General features: G+C 57.0%; 1 protein-coding gene across 1 annotated transcript in view; it reads left to right on the top strand.

The window, feature by feature from the left end:
• trio (trio Rho guanine nucleotide exchange factor) overlaps positions 1–27,608 on the top strand; it is a 147,734-nt gene that overhangs the window by 39,533 nt on the left and 80,593 nt on the right. The window contains exons 7-30 of the mRNA XM_037211990.1: positions 50–172; positions 974–1,096; positions 1,379–1,465; positions 1,941–2,045; positions 2,859–2,990; positions 4,065–4,207; positions 10,189–10,303; positions 10,561–10,736; positions 12,487–12,625; positions 13,114–13,283; positions 13,585–13,756; positions 14,059–14,220; positions 14,995–15,177; positions 15,876–15,995; positions 16,587–16,778; positions 17,103–17,237; positions 17,798–17,930; positions 19,155–19,295; positions 19,695–19,792; positions 20,158–20,303; positions 20,469–20,675; positions 21,219–21,328; positions 22,877–23,010; positions 26,265–26,486. Of these exons, the coding sequence (XP_037067885.1) occupies positions 50–172; positions 974–1,096; positions 1,379–1,465; positions 1,941–2,045; positions 2,859–2,990; positions 4,065–4,207; positions 10,189–10,303; positions 10,561–10,736; positions 12,487–12,625; positions 13,114–13,283; positions 13,585–13,756; positions 14,059–14,220; positions 14,995–15,177; positions 15,876–15,995; positions 16,587–16,778; positions 17,103–17,237; positions 17,798–17,930; positions 19,155–19,295; positions 19,695–19,792; positions 20,158–20,303; positions 20,469–20,675; positions 21,219–21,328; positions 22,877–23,010; positions 26,265–26,486 (3,468 nt within the window). The remainder of the gene's footprint in view (positions 1–49; positions 173–973; positions 1,097–1,378; positions 1,466–1,940; positions 2,046–2,858; positions 2,991–4,064; positions 4,208–10,188; positions 10,304–10,560; positions 10,737–12,486; positions 12,626–13,113; positions 13,284–13,584; positions 13,757–14,058; positions 14,221–14,994; positions 15,178–15,875; positions 15,996–16,586; positions 16,779–17,102; positions 17,238–17,797; positions 17,931–19,154; positions 19,296–19,694; positions 19,793–20,157; positions 20,304–20,468; positions 20,676–21,218; positions 21,329–22,876; positions 23,011–26,264; positions 26,487–27,608) is intronic.

Below are 27,608 nucleotides of genomic sequence, written 5' to 3'. Positions count from 1 at the left end.
TAAACGCGTGAATAAGCACTGTTAATGTATCGCCACGTGTATTCGACAGATTTTGCATACCTTGGAAACTATGCAGATTACACAACGTCACCTACAACAGCTGTGGCAGTACAAGAAGAATGAGCTGGATCAAGGCCTGCAGCTGAAAATATTTGAGAAAGAGGTGGAGGAGGTAAGGGTCATGAGGGCACGTGGTAATTCTGCATGGTACTGTCAAGGCATGAGATATCCACGACTTATTTATGACGAAGGAAGAGACAGTGCTATTTTCCTTGTTCCCCGTAGAAACCCAAGAGAAAGGAGAAATGGATGTATTGATATTTCGGCTACACACCTTTATCGAAACGAATGGTATTAGATACGGGCATGCTGCCGAAGTATCATATGCATCTATTTATTTTTTCCCTGGTCATTATACGGGGACTAGGCCAACAGTGCTGTGTAATCTATATGTTTAATGCTCCCCGCACATGCAATTGATATCATTATAAAGCGAAGGAAGTCCACCTAGTTGCTGTTATGATTTAATTACCAGAATGTTCTCCTTTTCTTACAGCGGCCCAAGCTAAGTTGTATGTAAAATAGCCTATCCCTTATCCGTGGGCGAGGACTGCTGGTGGTCGTTGTTCATCGTGGCATTAGGCAACCAGAAGTTTGGCTGGTGACCTTATTTGTATGTTTCGAGAACGATCCCCAAGGATCTCGCACGAGAATGTCCACAACGTAGATGCCACGCGCTGAAGCCTCAGTATGATCTCAGCATCTCTTAATATAACCTTAGCACGGGCTGCACTAGTGTGTGTAGCCCGTTCTAGGGTTTGCAAGTCTTGCAACGATTTGCCCACGTGCCCACGAAATCCTTGTTTTAATAGCTACTGCAAGAATACAAGATTGCCTCCATTTCGGCCGGTCACGTGACGCCGTGTGCGATGGCGCACGGCGGCCGCACCACTTGCCGAATGTCGTGCTTTAGATCCTGCAGACGGTGCGCCAGAAGAGGGAGCAATTTCTGCACAGCTACGTGGACGTGGGCCGCTCCTACCGTGAGAGCAAGCAGCTGCAGGAGCACCACTCGCACTCGGCGCTCTCGTCCATGGTGAGGACCCCGCGGCCGGTACTGTCTCGGCGCCAGTCCCTCGCCGTCGGCCACCGGCGGCGACACCCCGGCGTCGCTCAGGAGCGGGTGGATGACGGACGTCCAGGGTCGGCTGAGCGGCGCTAGCGTGCGACACGAAGGGGGGGGGGGGGGGGGGGCGTTTGGCGGGCGGAGGACGGTGATGCGTTGACGTGAATCTGAATGCGACTGACGTGTCTGATTTGCGTCGATACGACACAGTTCGCGGCAATGACACGGCGTTGGTTGCGGGTCGCTTTACAGAACGTCTACGTCAACCTGAACCGGATTCTGACGGAGGCGACCAAGCTGATCGATTCGGGCCACTACGCGTCGCAGCACATCCAGCAGGTGAGTACTCAGGACCGGAGAGGACGGGGATGTCCTATCGTCAGCGGCCAGCTCGTGGCTCATACTGCCCGCCCTTGTCCGAGCAGCTTTCCCAGCAGGAGGTCTCAATGTAGGTTGGGACACAGGCACACGCTTGCCCGTGTGCGGGCCTGTGACCAGGTACCATCTGGTGTGCGTGCTCGTGTGCGTGCATGCGTGCTCGTGTGCGCGCGTGCGTGCGTGTGTGTGAAGGGGTAGTTTTGATTTATTTTTGTCATCTCCGTTTGCTAGATTGCCTTGGTCTTGTCTATGTTCAGCCCTCACCAGCGCATGTTGTGTGCGTGTTCCGTTATGCTGTGGTGTGATGCCTGCTCGCTCTCGCGTGTCTTCCCGTTTGGTCCGTATGTGGGCAGGGGTGGTGTGGGGCGTGTCCCGCCGGACCCGCGACACTCCGTCCCGAGCTCCCCGCCTGACGCCTGCTCCGGCTGGCCGGCAGGTGGCGTCTCGCATGGAGCGTAGCTGGAAGGACCTGGCGGCCGGGCTAGACGAGCGCACCACTGTGCTGACCCTCGCCGTAGTCTTTCACCAGAAGGCCGAACAGGTGGGACGCGCCTCCAGCCAGCCCGCGGACATCGTGACTGTCAGGTGGCGTGGCTGCTGCGTGGTGGTGACGGAATGGGGTCGCTCCTTGTCATTCTAGAGATAGCGTAGCTGCGGGTGTTGATGTCCAGCCAACTCGCTTTTCGTTGTTCTATATGCAGTTTGATGGACGACCATTGCTAACTGTGAAGTGTGGCCGATATCCTGTCTTCCCCCTGTCCCACCTCTTGTTGTCTTCCCAGTTTTACCTACACCATAATTACTACCGCATCCTTGGGTCTTAAAATGATTCATTATTTCAGCATGGAACATGGATGTTCACGTCCCTTTTGGCCCATCTTCCAGTTGTCCATCATCCCCTGACACCTGCGCCTTGTGCTGATGCGCGCTGCGGGGGGCGTCCGCTTCCACCTTTGATCATTACTCATTTGAAGAAGTGAACACACATTTGCGTTTATCCGTAATATCCAGCAAGCCGGTTGTTCTGTTCACTGGCACTTAGTCTTCACATGACACACATTTTGTGGGTCTGCATTATTTCGTTATTCACCTTTTCCACCACATTTCTTTTCCTCGGCAGCTTCCAAAATTGTGGCCAGTGAATTAATCATGCAAGCTCAATGTCGCGAACCTCTGCAACGCCAGAGTTGTATACAATGGCCCCATTGAATGGCCTGCCGCTGCTCTCACTTGATAGCCGTCATGATGTTGTTTGTCCGTGCGCCTGGCCAGCGTCGGCTGCCATGGCTGTTGTCCTGACGGCACCTGTTGTCCTGGTCTGACCGGGACCCCTGCGGCGGGCGCCCCGTTCCAGTACGTGGAGAAGGTGCCCGGCTGGCTGCAGAACTGCCAGGACCTGGACATACCGGCGGCTGTCGACCAGGTGGAAGCCGCCATCCACCGTCATCTAGCACTCTACGAGACCCTCTGCCAGGGCTACACAGAGGTGAGCCAACTCGGCCCGTCCAGAGGCACCCTCAGATCAGACGCCAGGGCACGTCGAGTCACAGCACGGCGTCTGGAGGAATGCTGCGGTCGCCCGAAGAGTTACAAAAATCGTGTTTCCAGTTGCTATGCATCGCCCCACGCCAAACCACATCCCCATGCATGGATTGCATTCCTTGTACCAGTTCTCGCCAGCGCACAGTCCGCTCACCACTGCTGCAGATGCCGATGTGGGTCCTTTATCCTTGCTAACCGAAGCGAAATTAATGCCTTCGGTCTACCAGTACGTGGGCATGAGTCGTCTAGGCCGAGCGAACACGCGGCACAGACAGTTCGTCTCGGACAAAATAGACGCTGAGATTATTTATTTGGGATACGAGAGCACCCTCATCCCACTTCACGCAACTATACCAGCAGTTGCGTTGCTTCGCGGTGCATGGACGGTCTTCAACCAGAACGACATTCTTCTCCTTCCCGCGGCTATGATCGCAGGTCCATCAATGAATGAAGAAAGCCCACGTTTGCATTAGGGCGTTTGTCCGACCTTGTTTCGAATATCTGAAAAGTTCCATTTGAGTGCCGTGAATGCTTAAAATGAAAGATAAAATATCTGGAGAGGTAGATGCCACGCCGCGCATGATCCTCGAGCAAAATCGATCAGACGAACTATCTTTCTGAGATGCGTGGGGCTGCTCGTCTCATACTGCACCGGCTGGCCAGCGGCGGTCCGTGAATCCCCGAAGTCTGATCGCTATCGGTTTACGCTTGTATGTGTCACTGCGATTGAGCTGTTCAACTTGAACTGAGTTCGCTTCTCATGCCGCACCCGCTTTTGAATAGATTGCAGCGAACAGATGGTGTTTATCAGTTCACTCTCAGGTGTCTACTAATTTAACTTCGTAATATCGTTTTGCCGCGTTTTGCCCGTGAATGCTGGAGATGAGCGGGGGTATTGCACGCCACGGAGCACGTATATGTCGGTGTAGTGTGCTGACGTCATGCTGGGGGGCACCACACTTCACTGAGCACGTGTGTGTCGGAGTAGTGTGCTGACGCCTCAGGCTGCCCACTTCAGGTGCACAGCACGAGCAAGAAACTGCTGTACCAGCTGGACCACATGGTGCAGCTGTGCTCGCACCTGCGCACCAACAGCGGCGGCGGCGTGCCAGCCGGTACCCCGGCCGCTGACTACTCGGGCGGCGCCTCCCACGTGCTCCGGTCAGTCAGCTACCACACGGCGCGGCACGGCACGGCACGACACAACACAACACAACACAACACAACACAACACAACACAACACGACACGACACGGCACAACACGGCACGGCACAACACGGCACGGCACGACACGGCACGGCACAGCACGGCACGGCGCATGACACAACACGGCACGGCACGGCATGACATGGCATGGCATGGCATGGCATGGTACGGCACGGCACGACACGACGCGACACGACACGACACGACACGACACGACACGACACGACACGACACGACACGACACGACACGCCCGACATGGCAGAGTGGAGCGGGGAGAATGATACACCTGGCCACCAACTCATTGTAGAACGACGCCGGGCTGGTGTTGGTGACACGGGGTGACACATGGACATCATGAACTGTCGGGGTCAGTCCTAGCCAATTCTAGGGTGCATTCGTAGCGCACAAAGCATGTTTTGTTCTGCGTGTCGTCACATAAAATCTTTGCCGGTTGTGTGCGCAGCGTGAGACGTTCTATGTCCATATCTTTATTACTCTCGTGACTCTTGCGCATGTTAGACACGGTCGATCGCGTCCTCACGTACTGCGCATGCGCTTCATAATGGTAACTGCAAATTATGCTGTTTGTAACGCATAATATAACTTTGCTCCACCCGTCGTCGGTCTGAGCGCCCACAATGACTCATTTCAAATGAACCTGTTGTGTCATTTCTGTCTCTCTTCATCTAAGCAACGGAAAAAGTTTCTCCCCATGTGGGAAAGATTTTCCGTAACGTCACGTAGAGCCTTTGCCGTACGCGTGGGATGTCCCTGCAAGCCTTTCTTTTGGTGGCCAATGCGAGGCCTCTTTTTCCCTGGAGTCTCTTTCGAGGGGGGGGGGGGGCGACAACTACTTCCAGCTTAAGGTCAGGCAAGGGTTAGGTTGAACCGGCTGTGCGGTCCGGTACAAGGCAAGGGAGAGGGTATTTTGAACTTAGGTTGCATTGATATGGCTTATTCTTTTCCAGCAAGATAGTAGCAAGTAAAGCGAGCCGTGGCAGCAGAGAGAGACAGCGAAAGAGAGAGAGAGAGAGAGAGAGGAGAGAGAGAGAGGAGAGAGAGAGATGGGAGGACGAGAGCGAGAGGAGAGAGGAGAGAAGAGAGGGAGAGGGGAGAGGGAGAGAGGAGAGGGGAGGAGAGGAGAGGGAGAGGGAGAGGGAGAGAGGGAGAGGGAGAGGGAGAGGGAGAGGGAGGGAGAGGAGAGGGAGAGAGGGAGGGAGAGGGAGAGGGAGAGGGAGAGGGAGAGGAGAGAGGGGAGAGAGGGAGGAGAGAGGGAGAGAGGGAGAGGGAGAGGGAGAGGGAGAGGGAGAGAGGGAGTGGGAGGGGAGAGGGAGGGAGAGAGGGAGAGGGAGAGAGAGGGAGAGAGAGGAGAGAGGAGAGAGAGGGAGAGGAGGGGAGGAGAGAGAGAGAGAGAGGAGAGGAGAGAGAGAGAGAGAGATATATATATAGATCTCTCTCTCTCTCTCACCTCCTCTTCTCTCTCTCTTCTCTCCGACTATATATATATATATTGCGCCACGAAGCAACATGCATTCAGTACGTTTGAACGACAAGTGAGCCTCCTCACCGGCCCCTCCGCCAGACCCCTCGGGTGCCGCGAGTCCTGCGTGTGGTGTCCGTGTCAGTGGTGGCCTTGGCTCAGCTGGCTTGTCGGCGACTTGTGCGATGGATGGATGCCGGGCCGCTCTATCGCAGCAACGGGAGATCAGTCCCGGGCTCCGCTGCCCGGCACGACCTTGTAGTACTGTTTGATGTGATTTAGTCCCGGAAAATGCTAACTAAAAAAACGGACTCCTGGCCAATGGGGAAAAGACTTGCAGTTTTTGTCGAAGTATGCGGGAACATATACGTCATTTAAATGAAATTGTCTACTCATGTTCTGTGTAAAAGTTCGAAGGGGAGAACAAGCAACTCAGAGTGCGCGTCACCGAGAAAAGAGTGGGGATTGAGTGGAAGCCGGTTAGCGCTGGTGTAATTGATGGGTTGTGGTCTTGTCGATCGTTGATATACCGGGCACACGAGGAGGACGTAATTTATTGTAAATGGGATGTCGCACCGATGACATAGCGGAGGAGTGCACTGGGGGAGGCAGTGGGGGATTTTGGTGTGACCGATGCGAAGTCTGGTAAGCAGTACTCCCTTGAGGCGGTCATATTGACGAATTGTCGGCCGTAATGATGTATGGTTTTCATTGGATGAAGGTGGCGATGAATGCGTCGATCACAATTAGATTGGGGAAACAAACGGAAATGCACATTGACGACTGCAGGAATATCGAAAACGAGACAGGGAAGATGAATACGTCCCGGTAACACAAGACTTCGTTTGCCTACTCGCTAGCGATGTTGTTTTCATGAAGATTTGCGTGTCCAGGTGTCCAGAGAAATATTACGTGGGTTTGTTGAGGAAGGGAGCAGGGTGTTCGGCGTATACCATTTATAATTGGGTGGAATGAAGCATGACATTATCGGTGTCCGCATGCGCAGTTATTGTGTGATAGTTACGAAGATGTAAACAGAAAACGTGTCGCACAATGAAAAGTCCGACAACTATTCGGCTTGAATTTACGAAGAACGAGATATATGTTTGATGCACTGCGAATATAACCCTAGTCTGTATTGGATCACAAGACGAAAAAATCCGAGGAAGTTCATTTCTGTTGTTGAATATTCTATTGGGTGCTTAAGCCGGCGATAGAGAAAAGAGACGTTTGCAGATGGCGTAATCCTCATTTTCCGGTCTTTGTAGTTAGTGGAAGCAGTCTACTGGATGTAAGCTGAAAATACCGTGAGCTCCTGGTTTTTCAGCATTATGAGCTCAGCGCTTTTTTGCTGACTGCTATCAACCTTCAATATACCGGAAGATACTGTCCGAACTACGTTACGAAGCAAACATTGGTTATATCGTCAATATTAGACTTTCGAGCTGTGTATTTTGGTAAGAACGCGGAAGTATTGTAGCTGGGGAGGCCATGTAAAAAGTCAAAAGCCGGCCCGAAGACGTGATCAAAGTGGGAAGAGCTGTTCGATGCGCGCCGTATGGTGTGTGTAGTTCTGTCAGTGCTTCAGAGAGCTACGGGTTTTCCTTTCGGTTTGTCATGTGCATGACAAAGTTATCACTCACTGTACCCTCTTCTTGGTCTTAGTTTGGGAAAATCATGCTTAAATCTCGTCATTTGCAATTGCAACTGCAATTTTTGCGAATATTCGTGAAAATTTCTAATGATATTAAACTCGCATTAAGGTAGAAAAACGGACGAATTTTGAAGCCACGTTGTGAGACGATTCAACAAAGTGAATGCTGGGATCCTCCAAGCACGACCTTATTTACAAAGTACGAGCAATAGGCATACATCAGTGCATGGCAGTGCTTTCAGGGTGTGTGTGGTCGGTGTAGAAACACTATGATGTATTATTATTATGAATGATTTGTTTAAAGAAGCATCTTTCGACCGAGCCATGTGGAAGTGCAGTATATTAGCGCAGTGTTGGGAAACTGGCTGCGTGGTGATGAGCGCTGAAGACAATGGATTGCATGGATTATCAGGTTGATGATCCTTTCGGTATAGTATTTATTTAATTTCTTTCACAATGCCTCCTCGCCGTCGAAATCCTCACGGATGCGCCAAACATGGCAAATTAACTCCCGTTATACTCCCAAATGCATCGCCGATATTTTAGCTTCGTTTTTCGATTGAACTGCTGTGCCCAAATTCGTTTCAGCAAGTGCCATGCAGTAGAGCTGATCTGTGCGTCTACCATTCTGAAATACGAATTTCTTGATTGACCAGAGCTTGGCATGTCCCACTCGCTGTCCACGTTGGGCTCTCGTACTGCAGGTGCGTGCATATGGGTCGCGCTGCACGGGGCGTGCAGGGTGAAGTGCTCGTTCTCGCTCAGAGCTCGTTGTACATTGGACCCGGACGGGTGGGCGGCTTCTCCGTATAACCGGTCGGCTTGCAGCCGGGCTCGGGGTCCATATGGCAGACGTAGGCGTTGCGCGCGCTGGCGGCCGGCTCGAAGGCCAGCTTGTTGTGCACGTTGACGCGCTTGACAGTCGGCTCGTGCTGGTGGCCCACCAGGAAGCGCTCGGGCGTGGTGGTGTTATCCCACATGAAGCGCGGCGAGTTGAACTGGGTGCGCAGCACCAACCAGTACCATCGCCCCAGCTCCATGACGTCACTCATCGTGCCGATCATGCCGCCGAAGTCGACCACCATGAGCCGGCTGCGTCTGGCCGGCGCCAGCTCGCCGCACGCGTGTGCCGCCTCGCGCAGGCCCAGCGGCCGCGTGTAGCTGCGGTAGCACCCGCCCTGGATCTGAGTCCAGTGCACCGGGCAGCCCGACACATACTCGTCGTACGTGATGAACGGCTGGTGGCGCGTGTGGTTGGTGAAGTGACCGCCGCTGCATTTGGCTACCTCGCAGTCGTTGTCGATCCGTGTCATGGCCAGTTGCCCGTCGACCACCAGCGTTTGGTTGACTTCGCAGCAGGTGGGGTCGCGCACGGGCTTCATCACGCCCGTGCTGTGGCACTTGAAGTGGAGGCAGGGGTCCCCCGTGTGGAACGTCTCTCCCTTCTCGAGGATGACGAGGCCGACGGCACACTCGATGCAGCCCGTCGTGCGCACCTCCCAGGCTACGGAGCCGGTGAAGCGGTTGTCCTCGCCATCACGCACACACACCTTCTTCGTGCACTTGCCCTGCATGACGGCACCCTCCTTGAACGCGAACTTCTCTTCGAAACAGCACTTGTAGACATCGTAGCTGAGCATCCAGGACGCGCCGTTGACGTCAATGTTGAACTCGCACTCGTAATACGTGCACTCGACGCCGAACATCAGGTACTTGGCGGCCAGGTTATGCATGGTGCCGTTGCGGTCGCGACACCGGAGCCGCTCGCGCTGGTAGCCTGAGAGGCCCGGATAGGCGTCGGGGTCCGGCGGAACGATCTCGCCCAGACTGGGGTCTGCGGAGAACAACACTTCCTTGCTGGGGATTCTCTCTTTGGTGTCGTCTCCAAGGACGGGCACGCGCGCGTCCATCCTGGCTACTGGCTTGTCGGTGGCGTCTGCACCGAACGGGAGGGTTGTAAGACACAGCAATGCCGCCACTACGTGGTCTCCTCGAATGCGTGCCATGCTTGCTGATCGTGTGCCCCGTTGAATTTAGTCTGCTATGATGCACCAGCGTGTTTAATGGAAAATGTATGCCAAGCTCGATACACCAAAAACTGGATATAATGCGACGGATGATGGTTGGGTAATGATGGAAGTCCACTGGTAATCATGGAACTGACAAGTTTTGCGATTAGAAGTTATATTGCGCAGCTCGTGAGTTAGCTCCGGTGGTGCCCTGTTTTATACAGAGATCATCGTCAGAAAAAAGTCTGGCACTGTAACGTATTAATTCGTCAAGGGCTAAGCAGACTCCAATAACGTTTGGCGTTAATCGATGCGTAGGAGTTTGATGTTTGGCTCAAAGCCGTCTGAGACGATGTTGTGGGCTTGCACGCATCATCCCATGTATTTGGTGCCTGTCGTTTTTGCGTTATGGCATTGGACTGATTGGTGAGGGGAAGCAATATTGCGGCTGGGTTTTGTTCGATGGCGCTCATGAATGCTACTGGCAGCTGTCCAGGGCATCGCTGTAATCGCGAGTGTGACTCGTTAATTTCTTGGAGGTTAGTTGTTTTGCAGTCGGCTGTATTGAATATCATTCAGTTCGACCGACAACATGCTTGCGAGATTGCTGTTTTATGATCACTTCTCTTCGTAATGTCAAGTCATGTGTGACCTTCGAAGTCTGCCGCTTGTTTCGGTGCCACGATTCTATGGACTGGCACGAGCCGGCCGGGCCACCGGCCTGTGCTACCACGCCGCTATCCACCGACGACAGCGCGATGATCTGACATGTCACCGTCCTCTTCCCCTAGCGTGATCCGGGAGATCCTGAACCACCACCGGGCCGTGGAGCAGCAGTGGCAGCTGCGCAAGACCCGGCTACACCAGCAGCTGGCGCTCAAGCTGTTCCAGGAGGACGTCAAACAGGTGCGCACCGACCAACCGGGCGCCACGCGGACATGGACGGTGCGGCCGTCGCCGTCGCGAGCCGGCACCGCAGCGCGGCTGCCCTGTTCCGCGCGGCGACTGCGGTCGACCTCCCCAGTATGCATGATGTGAATCTTGCCTGGTGCACCGGAGCGAGGCACTAGCAGTCTTGCCGTCGGCGCTGTGCTGTTGTTTGCGTGCTTTGGCCCGATTCGTACGTTGTGGCCGTCGTAACGGGGCGACGAACTTCGCCGCAGGTATTGGACTGGCTAGACACGCACGGTGACATGTTCCTGCGCAAAAACACCAGCCTGGGCCGGAACCTGGAGCGGGCGGCCGCCTACCGCCGCAGCCACGACCATTTCGTCAACGTAGCGCAAAACACATACACCAATGCCGAGAAGCTGCTGACGGCAGCTGATGAGCTGGCTAGGTGAGAAAGGCCACGGCTATGAAGGGAGCGGCTGCAGGTGAGAACGGCCACGGCTGTGGAGGCAGCGGCTGCAGGTGAGAACGGCCACGGCTGTGGAGGGAGCGGTTCCGGGTGAGAACGGCCACGGCTGTGCCCCGTTCGGGGGACGGGCGTAGTGTTCCGGTTCCGCAGGAGCCAAGATCTGAGATGCGCGACAAACGAAGGTTTCGTATCTCCCGCCATTCGTCGCAGCAGGTAAGTGTTCACAAGATGACTTGATCACCTCATGGAAGTGGTTGAGGTAGGTCCCAGTTGACTTGTTTGTGCTCGGTTTCCAGCAACATTGCTTAGTTTTCCCAACGACGAGAGAATATACCGGTATTAGTTTCCGTGACATACCGCAGGATTGGTGGGTGTAACGTCTGTGTGTGCCGCAGGACGAGCGAGTGTACTGCTGAGGAGGTGAACCGCGCGCTCGGGATGTGCAGCTGTGTGTGCGTCACAGGACGAGCGAGCGTAACGTTGAGGATGTGTACCGTGTGGTCGTGATGTGCCACTGTGTGTGCCGCAGGACGGGCGAATGTAACATCCAGGAGGTGTACCGCGTGGTCGTGATGTGCCGCTGGGTGTGTGCCACAGGATGAGCGAGTGTAACGTCGAGTATGTGTACCGCGTGGTCGTGATGTGCCGCTGTGTGTGCCGCAGGACGAGCGAGTGTACTGCTGAGGAGATGAACCGCGCGCTCGGGATGTGCAGCTGTGTGTGCGTCACAGGACGAGCGAGTGTAACGTTGAGGATGTGTACCGTGTGGTCGTGATGTGCCGCTGTGTGTGCCGCAGGACGGGCGAATGTAACATCCAGGAGGTGTGCCGCGTGGTCGTGATGTGCCGCTGTGTGTGCCGCAGGACGAGCGAGTGTACTGCTGAGGAGGTGAACCGCGCGCTCGGGATGTGCAGCTGTGTGTGCGTCACAGGACGAGCGAGTGTAACGTTGAGGATGCGTACCGTGTGGTCGTGATGTGCCGCTGTGTGTGCCGCAGGACGGGCGAATGTAACATCCAGGAGGTGTACCGCGTGGTCGTGATGTGCCGCTGTGTGTGCCGCAGGACGAGCGAGTGTACTGCTGAGGAGGTGAACCGCGCGCTCGGGATGTGCAGCTGTGTGTGCGTCACAGGACGAGCGAGTGTAACGTTGAGGATGTGTACCGTGTGGTCGTGATGTGCCGCTGTGTGTGCCGCAGGACGGGCGAATGTAACATCCAGGAGGTGTGCCGCGTGGTCGTGATGTGCCGCTGTGTGTGCCGCAGGACGAGCGAGTGTACTGCTGAGGAGGTGAACCGCGCGCTCGGGATGTGCAGCTGTGTGTGCGTCACAGGACGAGCGAGTGTAACGTTGAGGATGTGTACCGTGTGGTCGTGATGTGCCGCTGTGTGTGCCGCAGGACGGGCGAATGTAACATCCAGGAGGTGTACCGCGTGGTCGTGATGTGCCGCTGTGTGTGCCGCAGGACGAGCGAGTGTACTGCTGAGGAGGTGAACCGCGCGCTCGGGATGTGCAGCTGTGTGTGCGTCACAGGACGAGCGAGTGTAACGTTGAGGATGTGTACCGTGTGGTCGTGATGTGCCGCTGTGTGTGCCGCAGGACGGGCGAATGTAACATCCAGGAGGTGTGCCGCGTGGTCGTGATGTGCCGCTGTGTGCGCCGCAGGACGAGCGAGTGTAACGTTGAGGAGGTGTACCGCGTGGTCGTGATGTGCCGCTGTGTGTGCCACAGGACGGGTGAGTGTAACGCCGAGGAGGTGTACCGCGTTGCGGCCGAGCTGGATGAGCGGATTGCCGCCTTTGTGGAGCGCGTAGAGAAGCGGCGCCGTCTGCTGGAGCTGACTGTTACATTCTACACGCATTTCCAGGAGGTGGGTGTCGGAGCCCCTGATCGGGCTTACCGGTTTCTGGTCTACGTTACCAGCTCAGTTTGTTAGGTTTTGTTGTAATTCACTTTACCTCGTAAGTGGGTTGCCTTCCCCTTTTCCACTTTTTTTAGTTGTTTCAGTTCTCACTCGAAGGTAAAATGTGCTGTGATATTGATGCAAAATTGTAATTTAAGCAAGGTGAATAACGTATTTCTTCCTGGAGTTGCTGCGTGCGATAGGGACTCGCTCACTGTATGTTTCCTGTATTTGTGGTCCTTGAAAACCGCCGCGGGCAAGTTCATTCTCGCACTTCCCCGCTGATAACATTATCCCGGAAACGCGTCGGCGAATCGCTATTGCGAGTCTAATGTGAGATCGTTTAGACGGCGGTGTGGGGCGCCCTTGTCGCACCTGACGGGCTTGGTCCGCCCGCTAGCCGGCCGTTTAGCGTGGCGTGCGGCGCCACTGAGCCGCTGTGTCCTGGTCGGCAGCTGACCGCCTGGTACGAGGAGGTACACACCACGGTCTCGAGCGGTGAGGTGGGCGAGAACGTGCAGGGCTGCCAGCATCTGCTGGAGGAGCTGGCGCAGCGGCGCGAGTCCTTCACCAAGGCCACCAACAGCACCATCGCCGAGGGCGAGGCGCTGATCGCCGACCTCAGGTGGGTGCGCCGCCCGTCACGGTCGCAGGCACGGTCGGACGGCCCCGTCCCAGCTGATAGCTGCCGGGTGCGTGTGTGCTCTGCCGCTGAATGTCGTTACCTCTTGTGTCGCCTGCTTGAACTGGTCAGGGGACTGGGTCAGGGTCGGTATAAACTGCGCGCTGTTGGCCTCCTCTTCCCTGACGGCCAGGCAGATGGTCGGCGCGCACGCACGCCACACTGCGCTGTCGTCGCTGGCTGTCGTCACGGCGCCGGCCCGTGTGCGGTCGACGTTCGCCTGACGGTCGCGCTCGACCGGCAGGGCGCAGGGCATCTCGAGCGAGACGGACCCGACCGGCTCCTACTCCGGCATTGAGTCGGTGCTGGCCGACCTCACGCAGCGGCGCGACGACATGGCCGAGCTCTGGGCTGCGCGCAAGCTGCGGCTTGATCTCTCCATGCGGCTGCGCATGTTCGAGAGCAACGTGATGGAGGTGCGCGGGGGGCGGGAGCGCGCGGCGCACCGGGCCGGCGACACAATGGTTTGTCACGAGTGTTTGATGGCCCTTGTGTGATTGCAGTCTATAGACAATGGAGAAAGTCGTGCAGTGACGGCGCCAAGCAGCTGCGCAGTAAAAGGATCCATGTGTATTCCAATGGCCTGTCCCGTCAGAGAAAAAAAAAACAGACGTTCGCAGGGCCTCAGTCGCCACCTGCCTGCACCATCATTGCGCGCAGAGGGCATGGAGACAAGGGGCCATGCGTGCGGAGCTTACGGTGCTGTGCGCGTGTCCAGGTGTCGGTACAGATGGAGCAGTGGGCAGAGGAGTACCGACGTCTGGACCTGCCGCGGGATATGGCCACCGCCGAGCTGATGCTGAACAAGCACAACGATCTGGTGCAGCAGGTGCTGGACACCATGTTTGAGCTGGTGCAGGAGGGCCAGCAGACCAGCCAGGTAAGCGCCCAGGAGTCGACCTTGTCTCGCCAGCGCCATCCAAATGTATCGACTGATTGGTGGTGTATGCTTTTCTCGTTTCTGTGGCTGAACTCGGGCTCACATGAACTGTCATGGTTGGCAGATTTTGCGCTGAGCCAGGAGGACTGTTTGGCGGACTGTGGGCCATGGCCTGTGTTACGTGCTCCCCGTCATGTACAAAATGTGCACCGTGAACCGTGTAGAATTGTTTGACTTCCGTATGTTGTTTTTATCATAATTCGTTGTTATACCGTGATCATTGGTTGACCGTGACGAGCGTGTCGACCTCATAAACGGGGGATCAACGAACAGCAGTGCCAGTGCACTACAGGGATACTTATCCTTATAGGCCTATTTTTGATCTGCAGTGAGTCCTGTTTGTCACTACATATAACGTACTTGTAGACAGTGTATGCGGCATAAAACGTACAAGACTGAACGGCTCCTTACGACCAAGGGATTTCGCCTGCGCTAGGAGGATTTGAACGATTAAGTCTGGGCTAAAGGGTCATTTCTATTGCCTGCTGTATGGATCGTCGAGTTTGTGACTATTGCGTCCCCGTATTGATTCTAGCATGTTTTTCCAGGTAGCCGTTTTGGGGCCGCTCAGGAGGCAAGCTCCGAATGTTGTCTGTAGCAAATTGTGCCGTGTAGCTGTGTCTCAGTTTGTCGGTGTGATCCTGTTATTGCCCGTGATTCTTGCCGGGCCGGAGCCGCGTGACTGACACGCCGGCCTGCCCGGGACCCCTGCAGCTGCTGGAGCAGTCCAGTATCCAGTTCATGACGGACACGTCGACCACGGCGTCAGAGCGCTGCGCGATGCTGCTGGAGTACGTCAGCGACCGGCAGTCGGAGCTGGACCTGCTGGCCGAGCGGCGCCGGCTGCGGCTAGAGCAACGCGTCCAGTTGGGCCAGCTGGAGGCCGAGGCCAGCCAGGTGGGGCGGCCTGCCGCTGCGGCTGCCGCCCGCCGTCGGGGTGGCCGCTCGGCTGACTTCGGGCAGCCCGGACGATGGGTGTCGTCACCAGTCATGCTTGCAGTACGGGTGCACGGTCTGCGCCCGTGCTGAGTCAGTTAGCTAGCACGTGTCCAATGCAGGTGCATAGTCTGATCCGGCCGCTTCATCTATCGGGGCTGAGTCTCATCCCCGGGGCCGTGCCGCCGTCCCCGGGTCCGTGCCGTTGTCCTCGTGGTCGCGCCGCCATCCCCCGGGGCCACGCCGCCGTCCCCGGGTCCGTGCCGTTGTCCTCGTGGTCGCGCCGCCATCTCCAGGGCCACGCCGCCGTCCCCGGGTCCGTGCCGTTGTCCTCGTGGTCGCGCCGCCATCTCCAGGGCCACGCCGCCATCCCCAGGGCCACGCCGCTGTCCCCGGGTCCGTGCCGTTGTCCTCGTGGTCGCGCCGCCGTCCCCACTGCCACACCGCCGTCCCCAGGGCCACGCCGCCGTCCCTGGGGCCGTGCCGTTGTCCTCGTGGTCGCGCCGCCGTCCCCAGGGCCACGCCGCCGTCCCCGGGGCCGTGTCGTTGTCCTCGTGGTCGCGCCGACGTCCCCAGGGCCACGCCGCCGGCTCGGCCCGTGCTTACCAGCGCCCGAGCGCGGCGTGCCACGCTGACCGGGCCCACGCGTGCCGCCACAGGTGATGACCTGGATCAGGAATGGCGAGTCGATGCTGGCTGCCAGTTTCAGCGTACCCGCCTCGCTGGCCGAGGCCGAACAGTTCAAGCTGGATCACGAGCAGCTGCAGCGAGCCGTCGAGGTAAGCCCCCCCCCCCCTTTCCCGTATATGTACCTCCCTCAGTGTCTCGGTCGTGATGCCTAATGCGCCACTTGGACGTGGCAGTATGTGCTGCGGGTGCGCAGTGGTTCCGGAGATGGCTGCACGTGGGAGAGGGCGAGCCATATGTGGTAATAGGCTTGTTCTTTGAAGTGTTATTGAACTTTCCAGTCGTCCATTATGTGAGATGTTTGTTTGTGTTTGTTTTCTGGCTAGTCCTTCCCGGCTGGGCGGTGCGTAGCCCCTGCTGCGATTCACGCTCCGCGCCAGGTGATCGCCGCCATTTCCGTTTGTCGGGTGCCGGTAGTGTAGTGGTTAACACTTCTGCGTTAACCGCTGCGCGTCTGGGAAAGTAGAGGTACGGGGTTCGATTCCCCACGGTGTCCGCCCTTCCTGCCAGGGTGAGAGGTAGGCGACGCCATATAGCCTCAGTAGCTGGATGCGTCGTAAAGCCCCAATAACAACTCCCGTCAGTCGTTGTACTAACCTGCCTCTTAAGCTGCCTTAAGCCTGACCCCCCCCCCCCCCCCTCCTTCACCTCTTGTGTCCGTCTGATGACCCGTCCGCTCGCAGCGGACCCACACGTCGGCGGTGCAAGCGTGGCAGCGGGCGGAGAGCCTGATCAACACTAATCACTACCAGCCGGACGCCATCCGCACCATCGCCGAAAACATCACCAAACGCTGGCAGCAGCTGGTCACCTGCGCCGAGGACCGTCACAAGCTGGTCACCAGCAGCCTCAGCTTCTTCAAGACGGCCGAGGAGGTAGGCGTCCTTGGCCTGGGCGACCCCTCATCATTTTGTTTTGTGCGTTAGCGTTGTTTGATGAGAATAACAACAGTCAAGTCCAACACAATCAACGCCGATCTCGAGGTGCCAAGGAAGCCTTCGCTGTCGTAATGTCTGGTCGATCGACCAGAAAAAACTGTTGCGTTGCCTGCGACAGGAACGTCGCAAGCAAAAGTGCTCGCACGCCCCGCGGAGGTGTGATTGTCTCAACAGGGCAGAGCGGCCCATTCTGTCAGCGACTGCCGACCGTCGGACCTGGTCGACCAGTGCCTGGCAGTGTGTGCTTTGGCCGGCCGGCAGGTGTGCACGGTGCTGGAGGAGCTGGAGCGCGAGTACCGGCGCGACGAGGACTGGTGCACCATGGACAAGTCAGCCAGCATGGCCGACAAGGCCGTCCGCATTGCCAGCCTCATCCAGAAACACCAGGACCAGAAGGTAGGCGGATGGACGGTGCTGGCCGCTGCTGTTGGTGATGCCGCGCCTCAGCCGTGCTGCGCAGGCCGGTCGGTCGTGCCTCCGCCCTCAGCAGGTAGGGCCACGCGGTCAGCATCGCTGCAGCTGCTGCGGTGTGAGACGCTTTCTGGTCAGCTGCAGGTGCCCACAGAGCGTCGCTGCCCCTGCGCGTCTGTGATTGTGTGTGTGTGTGTGTGCGTGTGTGTGTGTGTGTGTGTGTGTGTGTGTGTGTGTGTGTGTGTGTGTGTGTGTGTGTGTGTGTGTGTGTGTGCGTGCGTGCGTGCGTGCGTGCGCGTGCGTGCGTGCGTGCGTGCGTGTGCGTGCGTGCGTGTGGGTGCGTGCGTGCGTGCGTGCGCGCGCGCGAATGTACCGGTCACTGTCGTGTGCCTCCATTGTGCATTGGCGGCCTCTAACCTAGCTACGAATAGCGCATGCTGATACTCAGCATCGGTGGAGCGAGTGAGCGAGTCCCACCGAGGCTGGTCACAACGCCGTCCGGGCCGCCCCCTCTGACCGGCGCCTCACCACGCCCCACCCGGCAGGTGGTTTTCCTGAAGGCGTGTACGCACGCGCGTCGCACCGGCGGCTCGGTGCTCAAGTACGCCACGCGCAGCATACAGTACTACAGTCAGAAGCTGAAGCCGGGCGTGCGGGGCTCGGAGGAGAAGGTCAAAGGTCAGTGCCGCCGGCAGCGGAGCACCGACGCAGCGCCGGAGTAGCGGACGGAACGCTGTGATTGTTACTGACTGCACGGTTGCCTGGGCAACCGCGACACCCTCTGATCCGCTGCGGTCTTTTGGGTGCGTTGGTGCCTCCACGCATATCTTTATTTTTCGTGCACTGGTGCCTTTGGTTACGATTTATTCCTTTTCCAAAGCCCAGTTGATCAGAACGTATGCCACTCGATTCGCCCACTTGTGGCGGGGTGGATTCGAGCCGCTTTAGGCCCTCGCTATTTGCGCGTGACTGGGATGGTGTGCGGCCGGTGGCAGTGGCAGCGCTAAAGGCCAGGTGACGACGAGGGTATGGCGGGCCGGGCTGGGCGTTGCAGCACGTTGAGCTTTCGCCGAAAACTTTTACGGTCGACCCGGACTTAACAATTGACCGCACTGTGGTGGTGGGATTAGAGCTCAACTGATAAACACTTGAACACCTGAGATTATCAAAAATGCTTGCAATTAAAATATTCAGATTCAGTCTTAGACATCATGTAAACCGCAACTGAACGATCATGGAATTGCTGCGCGCTAGACCTGTGAGCGAGGTGAACCTGCAGATTTCCCATGTTCGTTGCAAGCATACCCTGACGTCCGAGCCAAAGACCCCTCTACCTGCATGGACCCAAACCTGTCCCCCCCCCCCCCCCCGACGGCGGTGCGCACAGCGGTAGGACAGCTGTCCTTAGTGTACCGAGTGGCCTGACCTATGAACAAGTTGCCGGTGGATGCTAGACGGCTGGATCCGACAGGTTTTAAGCGCAGCGCCAAGTCACTTTGTGCAATATGGTTATCTTGTGCTGTTTATGTATGCATGCGTTTGTTTTTTGTTTTATCCCTTATCACTTTCGTTGTTTTTTGGCGTATTGTTGCATCTCCCAGACTAATGATACGTTATAGTCACGTATTTATGTGGAGTGTCAGCTGATGTTAAATGCAATGGCTTCGCGGACTCACTTACGTCAGGGCGTCTGAAAGCCTGGCGTCGTGGGCGAATTATACATGGTTTACATTGTTACAGCATGAGTGCGTGGGGTGTGTTTTTGTGTCATTTCGTGGCGTGCATGGGAGTTATCACATTCTGGAGTGGGAACGGTCAGACGGGAGCCGATCCTCTCGGTGCTAATTAGTCGGTGAGATGATGGTAATCCTGACGTTCAATCTCCGCTGTTTCTGTGCGCAGAAATGCTGGAGAACCTGCTGTGTCTGGAGAACCGCGTCATGGACTTCTGGAACGTGCGGAAGCGGCGGCTGGACTGGTGTCAGCAGTACGTGCTGGTGGAGAGGTCGGCGCGCCAGGCACTCGACTGGATCAAGGACACGGGTCAGTCGCTGCTGGGCGTACATCGCCGCAGTCTGGGTCAGGGCCTCACAAGCCGGCCATGCATACTCACGGCAGGGGTCTGCATGCATATCCCGCTCGATCGCATCGCATGCTGTGTTGGAGACGGTTCTGTGGAAAACTGACTCGAAAAGTATGTGACGCAAACGACGCGTGGAGTCGAAAAAGACGAATTTGCGCAACCGTTCTTAAACATGTGGGTCGGTAGTTGCGCGTTACGGGTCTTGGTTGGCCGCTGCTTTTCACCGACTGCACAGTCATACAGTCCCTGGTCAGCGCGGCGCGGCGGGTTCTGCGCGGTGGAGGAGCGCAGTCCTGTGCCGTCTTCAGTCGTGTCCCCAGGCGTGTGCCGTGAGTCTCCAAGGCTGGTGCCTGTTGCAGGTGATCACTATCTGTCCACGCACACCGCTGTGGGAGACAGCATAGAGGAGACTGAAAAACTGCTGCTCGAACACACTGAGTTCAAGTCGACTGCAAAGGTCAGTTTGTATTGGTGTATGTCATGTGTGATGCGTATTACCAGCATCCTTCAAATGTCATGTGGGATACGCATTACCAACATTCTTCAAATGTGATGTGTTGTGCGTGTTACCAACATTCTTCAAATGTGAGTGATGCGTATTACCAACATCGTTTAAAAGTGTTTATGTTCTGGTCTGGTGTCATTGGCTCATAGTGAGCGTGATGCAGTATGCGCGCTGACAAGGCGATGTCAACGGTGCTGCGCCTTTTGCATTGTAATGGACGGAGAGAGTAAGCGAAGGTTGCCCCTCGCTTGCGGGCTTCGGTGTAAAGCACTCTGGCACCGCTGACCGTACTCCGCGGCGTCGCCTCGCCCCGCCAGGAAACGAGGGATCGTGTCAAGCTGCTCATCCAGCTGGCGGACAACATCATGGAGAAGGGCCACGCGCACGCCGCCCAAATCAAACAGTGGGTGGCCACCCTGGACATGGCCTACAAGGACTTCTCGCACCGCATGGACATGTACAGGTGAGCACCAGCGATGCCGCACAACTCCCTGCTATAGTCCGTCTGCAGATGGTTGGCCTGGGTGTCAACGCAACGTCCGAGGGGAATGCAGCGGGGTGTCGCTGTGCCGGCCGTCTCGCGGCGCACCCGGCCGCACTAACAGCTCGTTCTCGGCGTGTCGGCCAGGCGGCAGCTGGAGGTGCAGCTGGGCCTGCAGGCAGCGGGCGGCCGACGGCCCAAGCCCGAGCCGGGCCCCGAGCCGGAGGAGGCCGAGACCGTCTCTCGCGACCGCCTCTCCGACCCCAGCCTCGAGGCCAAGGTCAACGACCTGCAGCTCAAGGAGCCCGAGTGCAAGCTGGACGAGGAGAAGCGTCGCTCGGCGCGGCGCCGCGAGTGAGTGTCGTTCCGTTGCGGACGGCCGCGGCGGTAGGATGCAGTTCTGGGGCGGAGAGCGTCACGTGCTGTGACAACGGGGCCGCCTAACGCTATACGTCCCGTGCGTAAAAGCCATTGGTAGCGATGGTGCGTGCTAGTGGTGGTAGTGATGACGGCTGCCGTCGTTGAGCGCGGACGCAGCCGGTCGGTGCGTGACGGGTGACGTGCTCACGTGCCGATGTCGCCGTTCGCGGCCCCAGCCTCGGAAAAGTGGCCATCAACGTGCAGATAGCGTAAGACCGGGTGTTTTCCGCCCCGCGCGCCATGCAAACGACACCGGATGGTCGTAGCTGTCGGGTGCACGAGCCGGCTCGGGCTGGACTAGCCGTGCCCGGACGGCCGTGCCGGGGTGTGCCGCAGCAGGCTCCGTCGTGCTGGCACTGCTCGTGGACATGCGTGCCGCGTGAGCGGCCGGCGGCGGCGCTACGGCGTCGTCTCCGGCGGGCCGTGTGGCGCGCGGCGACACCGTCGCACCGAGCGACACCCCGCTTGTGCCGCCAGCTTCATCATGAGCGAGCTGCTGGCGACGGAGCGGGCCTATGTCAAGGACCTGGAGATCTGCGTGGACACCTTCCTGGGGGAGGCGCGCACCAACAGGAAGGTGCCAATCGGTGGGTGCCCCGACCGTTGGCGCGTTGTGTGCCTGCCCGACCAGAGGAAAGTAGTGTGCCTTTTGTAGGGTTCGAACAGAAACGGAAGGATGGCAGACTGGGTGGTGAAACCACTTGTCCTGAGGTTTTGCTTTTTTTTGTCTGACTAAATCTGTCCTTGCTAGGTGCAGATTTAGGTAATGATCTTTGTGACTCTGAGCAAAGTAGAGCAAAGTCACAGATTCAGTGCCGCATTACGTCAATGCTGTCTTTCCGTGGCCTGCCGATCACGTCTGGCAGAACCCGATGGCGAAAATGTGCGCGACCTCGCACTGTGACCGTACTGCGCGGCCGTGAGAGAATCGACGCCCCGTGCTTGCTACGTCATGCAGTTAATTTTGCTAATGGAAGCCTTTACTTCAATTGGATAATTTCGGCACCCGAGGGAGAACAGAGACCCGAAGCATTACGAGTACTTTCTCCCCAGCCGTTTTCAGTGTTTTGTTGTAAGGGAGCCTTTGTGAACCTTTCTGCTTTATCTTTGGCGGCTGGGGGCTTTCTACGGGAGTGTGACGTTGGTTCGGCCTGTTTTCGCGACGGTCTCGGGTGTGCTCTGGTGGTGCAACACGTCGGACATTTGCTGCAATTGTATAGCTGTTTGAAATTCATTAGATATTTTCTACTGTGTCCAATTTGGTGTTAATTGCATCGATGCATTATCCCGATATTTATTTTCAGGTCAAGCTAAGATTTCTTGAGGCCATCCTATGACGGTACTCCATAAATTCCGTCCATGGCCATGTGATCTCATCGTCTCCTTGAACTCATGTGAATGCTATTAGTAGCAAGGAAGAAGTCCCGTGAGATGCTGTTAGGCGTATGGACAATGCAGAATCGATATGGCCTTTTATTGGCCTCATGATCAGCGTAGATGGTTTGTAGTTGACGCGCCCTTGGACTTCAGCTCATTGGCAGCGCGGTGTACCCGGTTGCAACGGCTGTAAATTCCTGACCAAAATTATGCGGCTAACTTTGTTAGTGCTTGCATGATATATTTTCAATGATGCCACATTTTATCAATTCCTTTTTCGTCAGCCTTCATCAAAGCGACTTATGTGTTCAAATCTTATGATTAATTTCAGACAGGACAATTTTCGCACGAAGATTTTCATCCAGGAACCGGGAAAAGAAGTTGTTACGTTTCTTTTCTTCAAAACTCTCCAAGCCAACTTCCATTGATGAGCGTCCCAAAGATCTGAAACTCTCCGGCGTAATTGGCATGGGTACATTTTGGCCTGCGATAACGACTCGTCGCGCCGTGGGAGTCTGTCACTGGCGCCGGTGTCCAGCGGCGAGCGGCCCTGATGACCCCTCGCGCCATGGAGGCCTGTCACTGGCGCCGGTGTCCGGCGGCGAGGGGCCCTGATGACCCCTCGCGCCGTGGAGGCCTGTCACTGGCGCCGGTGTCCGGCGGCGAACGGCCCTGATAACGTGAGCGGTTGGCGGTGCCTTTTTAACCTGACAGTTATCGTTAGTGCTGATAACGAGAAGGACCTTGCTGTGGTGCAGGCATCCGCGACAAGACGGACGTGATATTCAGCAACATGGAGGAGGTGCTGGAGTTCCACCGCAACACGTTCCTGCAGCAGCTGGAGAAGTACACAAGCAATCCGGAGGATGTTGGCCACTGCTTTGTCACCTGGGTAAGTCACTGGAACTTCGCTCATCCAGTGGCCAACGGGAGTTAACAGGGAGTAAATTTTGTGTGGTCGTAATTGGTCTCCGTGTAAATGTCCACAGTTTGTCATAGTTTGGTCACACAGTTTTTTCCAGTCCACAGTTTGTCACAGTTAGTCACGAGCTTTTGTCACGCTGTGCTTTTAAACACAGTGTAACAACCGTAGGTTCTTGCCGGGCACTGCTTACGTTACCTCGCCGGAACTATGTAACGAAACCAGACCTTGGTTTGAACCCTCGTTGAAATGGCGTTAATGAGCAGCGTAATATTGTTGCTATCTTTCTTGCGGACGTCTCCAATATCCATAAGCGGCCTGCATACTGTGAAGTTGATAACGTCAGATGTTAATGGTGAACTGCGGCATGTCCGCCTCGATATGTTGCATTAAATATGTTGCAGGTAGCGCAGTTGGCGTCCATTCAATTAAGTTTTGATCTCACTTTATTTGATCGGAGTATCTGAAAAATGACGTACAAATTTTATGATGCGCATATCAGGCACATGGCTATGCGTTCGATTTGATTATCATTTAATAACAGTCAGCCATCACGTACCAATAAAAAACGTGATCGATAGACGTGAAAATGTGTCTGTTGCGCGTATTTAATAGCTTCCTCGCTAGAGTGTGCGGCCGCAGTTTGGCGCCCACTCGCCCGGGCCTGGATCGAGCCGAGGCCTCTGGCGAACGAGTGTCGATTGAACACCTGACGTCCTATCGACCGCCGGCGTCGACACGGCCATCCGCGCTCGCGGGCGGGCGCGACCCACACCCGCGCAGTGCCGGCCGGGGAGCCGAGACCCCTGAGGCCACGACCCGGCGGGCCAGCCGCCGTCCACGGGCCGGACGGTCGGCCGGTGCCAAGCGACGCCGTCCTTTGCTGTGCGGCCCGGCGCCGGCGACTGGCGTTCGGCCGTGCCACTGGCGGCCCGGTGTGTGCTAGTCTGACCTGGACTAGGCCACAGCGGCCGCCCGGCTGTGCTGTGTCGGGCGTTGATTGCCCCCGCCGGTATCGCGTGGGAGTGCTCGGCATCCGGCCGGCCGTGGGATGGCGCCTGGCGCTCGGCCGCCCTCGGCTCCGCCGGGCGGGTCTGGCCGGTGCCGGAGGCAGCTGGCGCCGCTCCGCCAGGCCGACGGTGTCAGAGCCGGCTCGGAGCGTGACCTGATCGGGCTCGCCCGCTGTCGCCGCCGTCACCGTCGCCTGCGCGCCCAATTGATTGTGTAGCTGTTGTTTCTTGGCGTTGCCCTGTGCCGTCACTTTCATCCCAGCCTGCCCAGAGACGTGGGTGCATGACGCTTTGTCGAAATTTTGGGCATGCTATATTAAATCAACAGCATTGATGGTGGAGGCCCCTGTCAAAGGCTTTGACGTAAAAAGCTCCGTCGGAAGGCTCTGTGTGGATCTCCGTCCTGGACATCGGTGCGAGAGCCTTTGTCAAGAGCCGCGATGTGTGACAAAGCCTTCGCCGTAAATAGCTCCGTGAGAAGTTTACATTTGACGGTCGGTTGTAAGATAATGCAGATTTTTAAGAACGCTTTGGCTGCTGCGGCTACTTGACGCTGTGTTGATGTACCGTCGTCGCCATGGCGCTCGGTCCAAGATGCGCATGACGTTGCGTCATAAGTCGAGACGTGTCAGGCTCCACCAGACATCGATGCGACGACGTGCATTTGTGGTCGTCAGAAGTTGTTGTGCGGACGGCGACGGCTTACGTTATGCCTTGCCGGCGCCTGGGATTTCAGCTCGATCTCGCAGGATTCGGGTCCATTTGGAGCCATTGACGGGTGTGGTGGTATGAGCGAGAGCGTTGGCCCTTTCCGCCCGGTGTCTGGGACCGGCAGGCGTCACGTGATGCCTTCTGACCGGAGTCTGGGACCGGCAGGCGTCACGTGATGCCTTCTGACCGGAGTCTGGGACCGGCAGGCGTCACGTGATGCCTTCTGACCGGAGTCTGGGACCGGCAGGCGTCACGTGATGCCTTCTGACCGGAGTCTGGGACCAGCAGGCGTCACGTGATGCCTTCTGACCGGAGTCTGGGACCGGCAGGCGTCACGTGATGCCTTCTGACCGGAGTCTGGGACCGGCAGGCGTCACGTGATGCCTTCTGACCGGAGTCTGCGTGTTCCGGCGCAGACGAGAAGTGGTCGTTCTCTCGATGAAGGGTATTGGGTACCATCGCCTCCCCACTTGGTGGGCTACAGGCTGCGTGTAATATTCTGAAAAGTTGGACACCTGCTAATGAAGTTGCGCATCGGCTCCCAAAGTTGGTATGAACTCACCTCATTATTTATTCGCACGCTTCCTCTCTCAACTCGTCATCGGCCGGTTGTCAAATCGCCCGTCCCCCGTCCAATATTTACGATAATTCAAAAGCGCCTTGAGATGTCGCTGCGAAATTTTTAGTAGCTGTCATTTGATGAATTATATGCTTTGTGCCAAAATAGCAAGCATGGGCCCGTGGCAGATGAAGCGTAACAGACGTTAGAGTGGCTTCATATTTGCTGATTTTAGTGTGAGTCAATTTGTCCATAATTCATGGGCCTTGTTGTGTTGCTTTATATATTGCGTATTGAGCTAGTGGCATGTCAAGGAACAAGAGTGTTGATAAAAAGTACATAGCATTTTTTGGCTTCAGACTCAAAATTGTGAAGCGATGAAAGAAGTTGTTCTATATACGACTATGAAGGATGCCTGTACCAAGTTCCAAGCAACTATCCGGAACAATGACTGAATCATGGCTTGAAATGCATCGTAGCGCATGTTGCCCATGCCCTGGTGGGCCCGGGCCCGGGCCCGGGCCCGCGGCGGCGGGCGGCTGGCCTCAGGTCTGCTGCAGCTGCGGGCGGTGGGTTTAGGTCTGCTGCAGCGGCGGGCGGCGGGCCTCAGGTCTGTTGCGGCGGCGGGCGGCGGGGCAGCGGAAGCCGTTTATCAGTTTGACACGCAAACGTACAACCACGTGACTGGGGGGGGGGGGGGGAGGCGGGGGGAGGGATATCAGGTTGCGCAGTCGGCAGGACTGAACCATTTAAAACAACGCGAAAATCGATCCATCCGCTTATTCACCATCGTGATCATCTTTTTGACACTGACCTTGACGTTTTGTGAGCAAATGACATATGTCACTAAGCGTGAGCTCTCTTAATCACGTGTGTACTTTTAATCCCCCCCCCCCCCCCCCACATAGTCTCTGTCGTTCTGACTCCACATTTTCCTGTTACAGTCGCAAAAATTCGACATGTACGTGCAGTACTGTCGTGACAAGCCGAACAGCAACGCGCTGCTGGTGCAGCACGCCGGCACGTTCTTCGAGGAGGTGCAGCGGCTGCACGGCGTCGAGCACCCCATCGCCGCCTACCTGATCAAGCCCGTGCAGCGCATCACCAAGTATCAGCTGCTGCTCAAGGACCTGCTGTCCTGCTGCGACGGACACGGAGAGATAAAGGTGGGTGCGGGCGCCCCGCCTGGCGGCGACGCTGCTGCCGTGGCCGGCGCCAGCGGCCCTTTGTCGGACAGCCAGCGGGTGCGTCGGGTCGTGGGGAGCTCCCGGCTGCGGGGGAGGTCAGGCCGCGGCCGACTCCCGGCTGTGGAAGGCGGGGACGTCAGGCCGTGGAGGACTTCTGGCTGCGGGGAGGCGGGTAACTTCCGGCTGTGGGGGAGGCGGGGAACACCAGGTCGCAGAGACTTCGCAGTCGTCTTGCGGCGGCGGACACGGGACATTGGAGGACGGTCGGAAGGACCGGGGGAGGGGGGATGACTGCGGCATGGCGGCATTCCTCAGATGCAGCATGTATCTGGCACAGACCTCAGCTGCGGTCGCCTGGCGGGGACCGTGTGAGTCCTGGTCATGGGGCGACCTTGCCCTTAAGGTCCGCTTGGTCGGCGTACGCGTCAGCTCACCGGGCGTTGGGAAGGCTCGGTTCTGGAGCCGACCGCCGTCTTTGTGAGCCGGGCTGGCTTGAACGCTTGGACTTGAATGCGGCTGTCGGCTGTTGGCGGCGGGACAGCCGTGGCGAACGAGCAGGCCCTGCGTGCCGCCCCGTGCTCACTGCTGGTGGTCGACCGATGTGCGAGCAAAGTCACTGATGGGCGTTCTTCTGTGGCACATGTTGGCCTGAGTTGCGTCTTTTCAACGTCTCATGCGGCCAAGCGGCTGCGGAGGCACGGTTACAACGCCAGCCGCGCCGCGCCGCCAGGCCGGTGACGGAGCCCGAGGCCACGTCCGACTTACAGGTACAAGGGATCTACGAAATAACACTGGGATCACTGTTAAGAAAATCAGGCCCCTGGACAAAACGGAGCAAGGCAGTTTGTTTATTATTGGGCCCGCTGTCCGACACATTACTGTTCCATTGTCCCTATCAATGCGGACCCTTTTATTGCCCTATTTCCCATCTCCCTTTATTGTCACGGGCCCCGAACAATGGAAGAGGCTCGCTGACATTCCAGGTCCCGTCACTGCCCCTTTCTAGCAAACGGGCCCGTTGCCGACTGGGATTCCTTCCCTGACACGGGATCCCTTGTCAGGCACTGTAGCCCGATCATAAGACACAGTGACTCTTTGTCA

Source organism: Pollicipes pollicipes, unplaced genomic scaffold (assembly GCF_011947565.3).
Source record: "Pollicipes pollicipes isolate AB1234 unplaced genomic scaffold, Ppol_2.1 Scaffold_3087;HRSCAF=3621_pilon_pilon_pilon, whole genome shotgun sequence".
In the NCBI taxonomy this organism is placed as follows: domain Eukaryota; kingdom Metazoa; phylum Arthropoda; class Thecostraca; order Pollicipedomorpha; family Pollicipedidae; genus Pollicipes; species Pollicipes pollicipes.
Note: the sequence above shows the minus strand (reverse complement) of the source record. Positions and strands in the feature narration are given on the sequence as shown.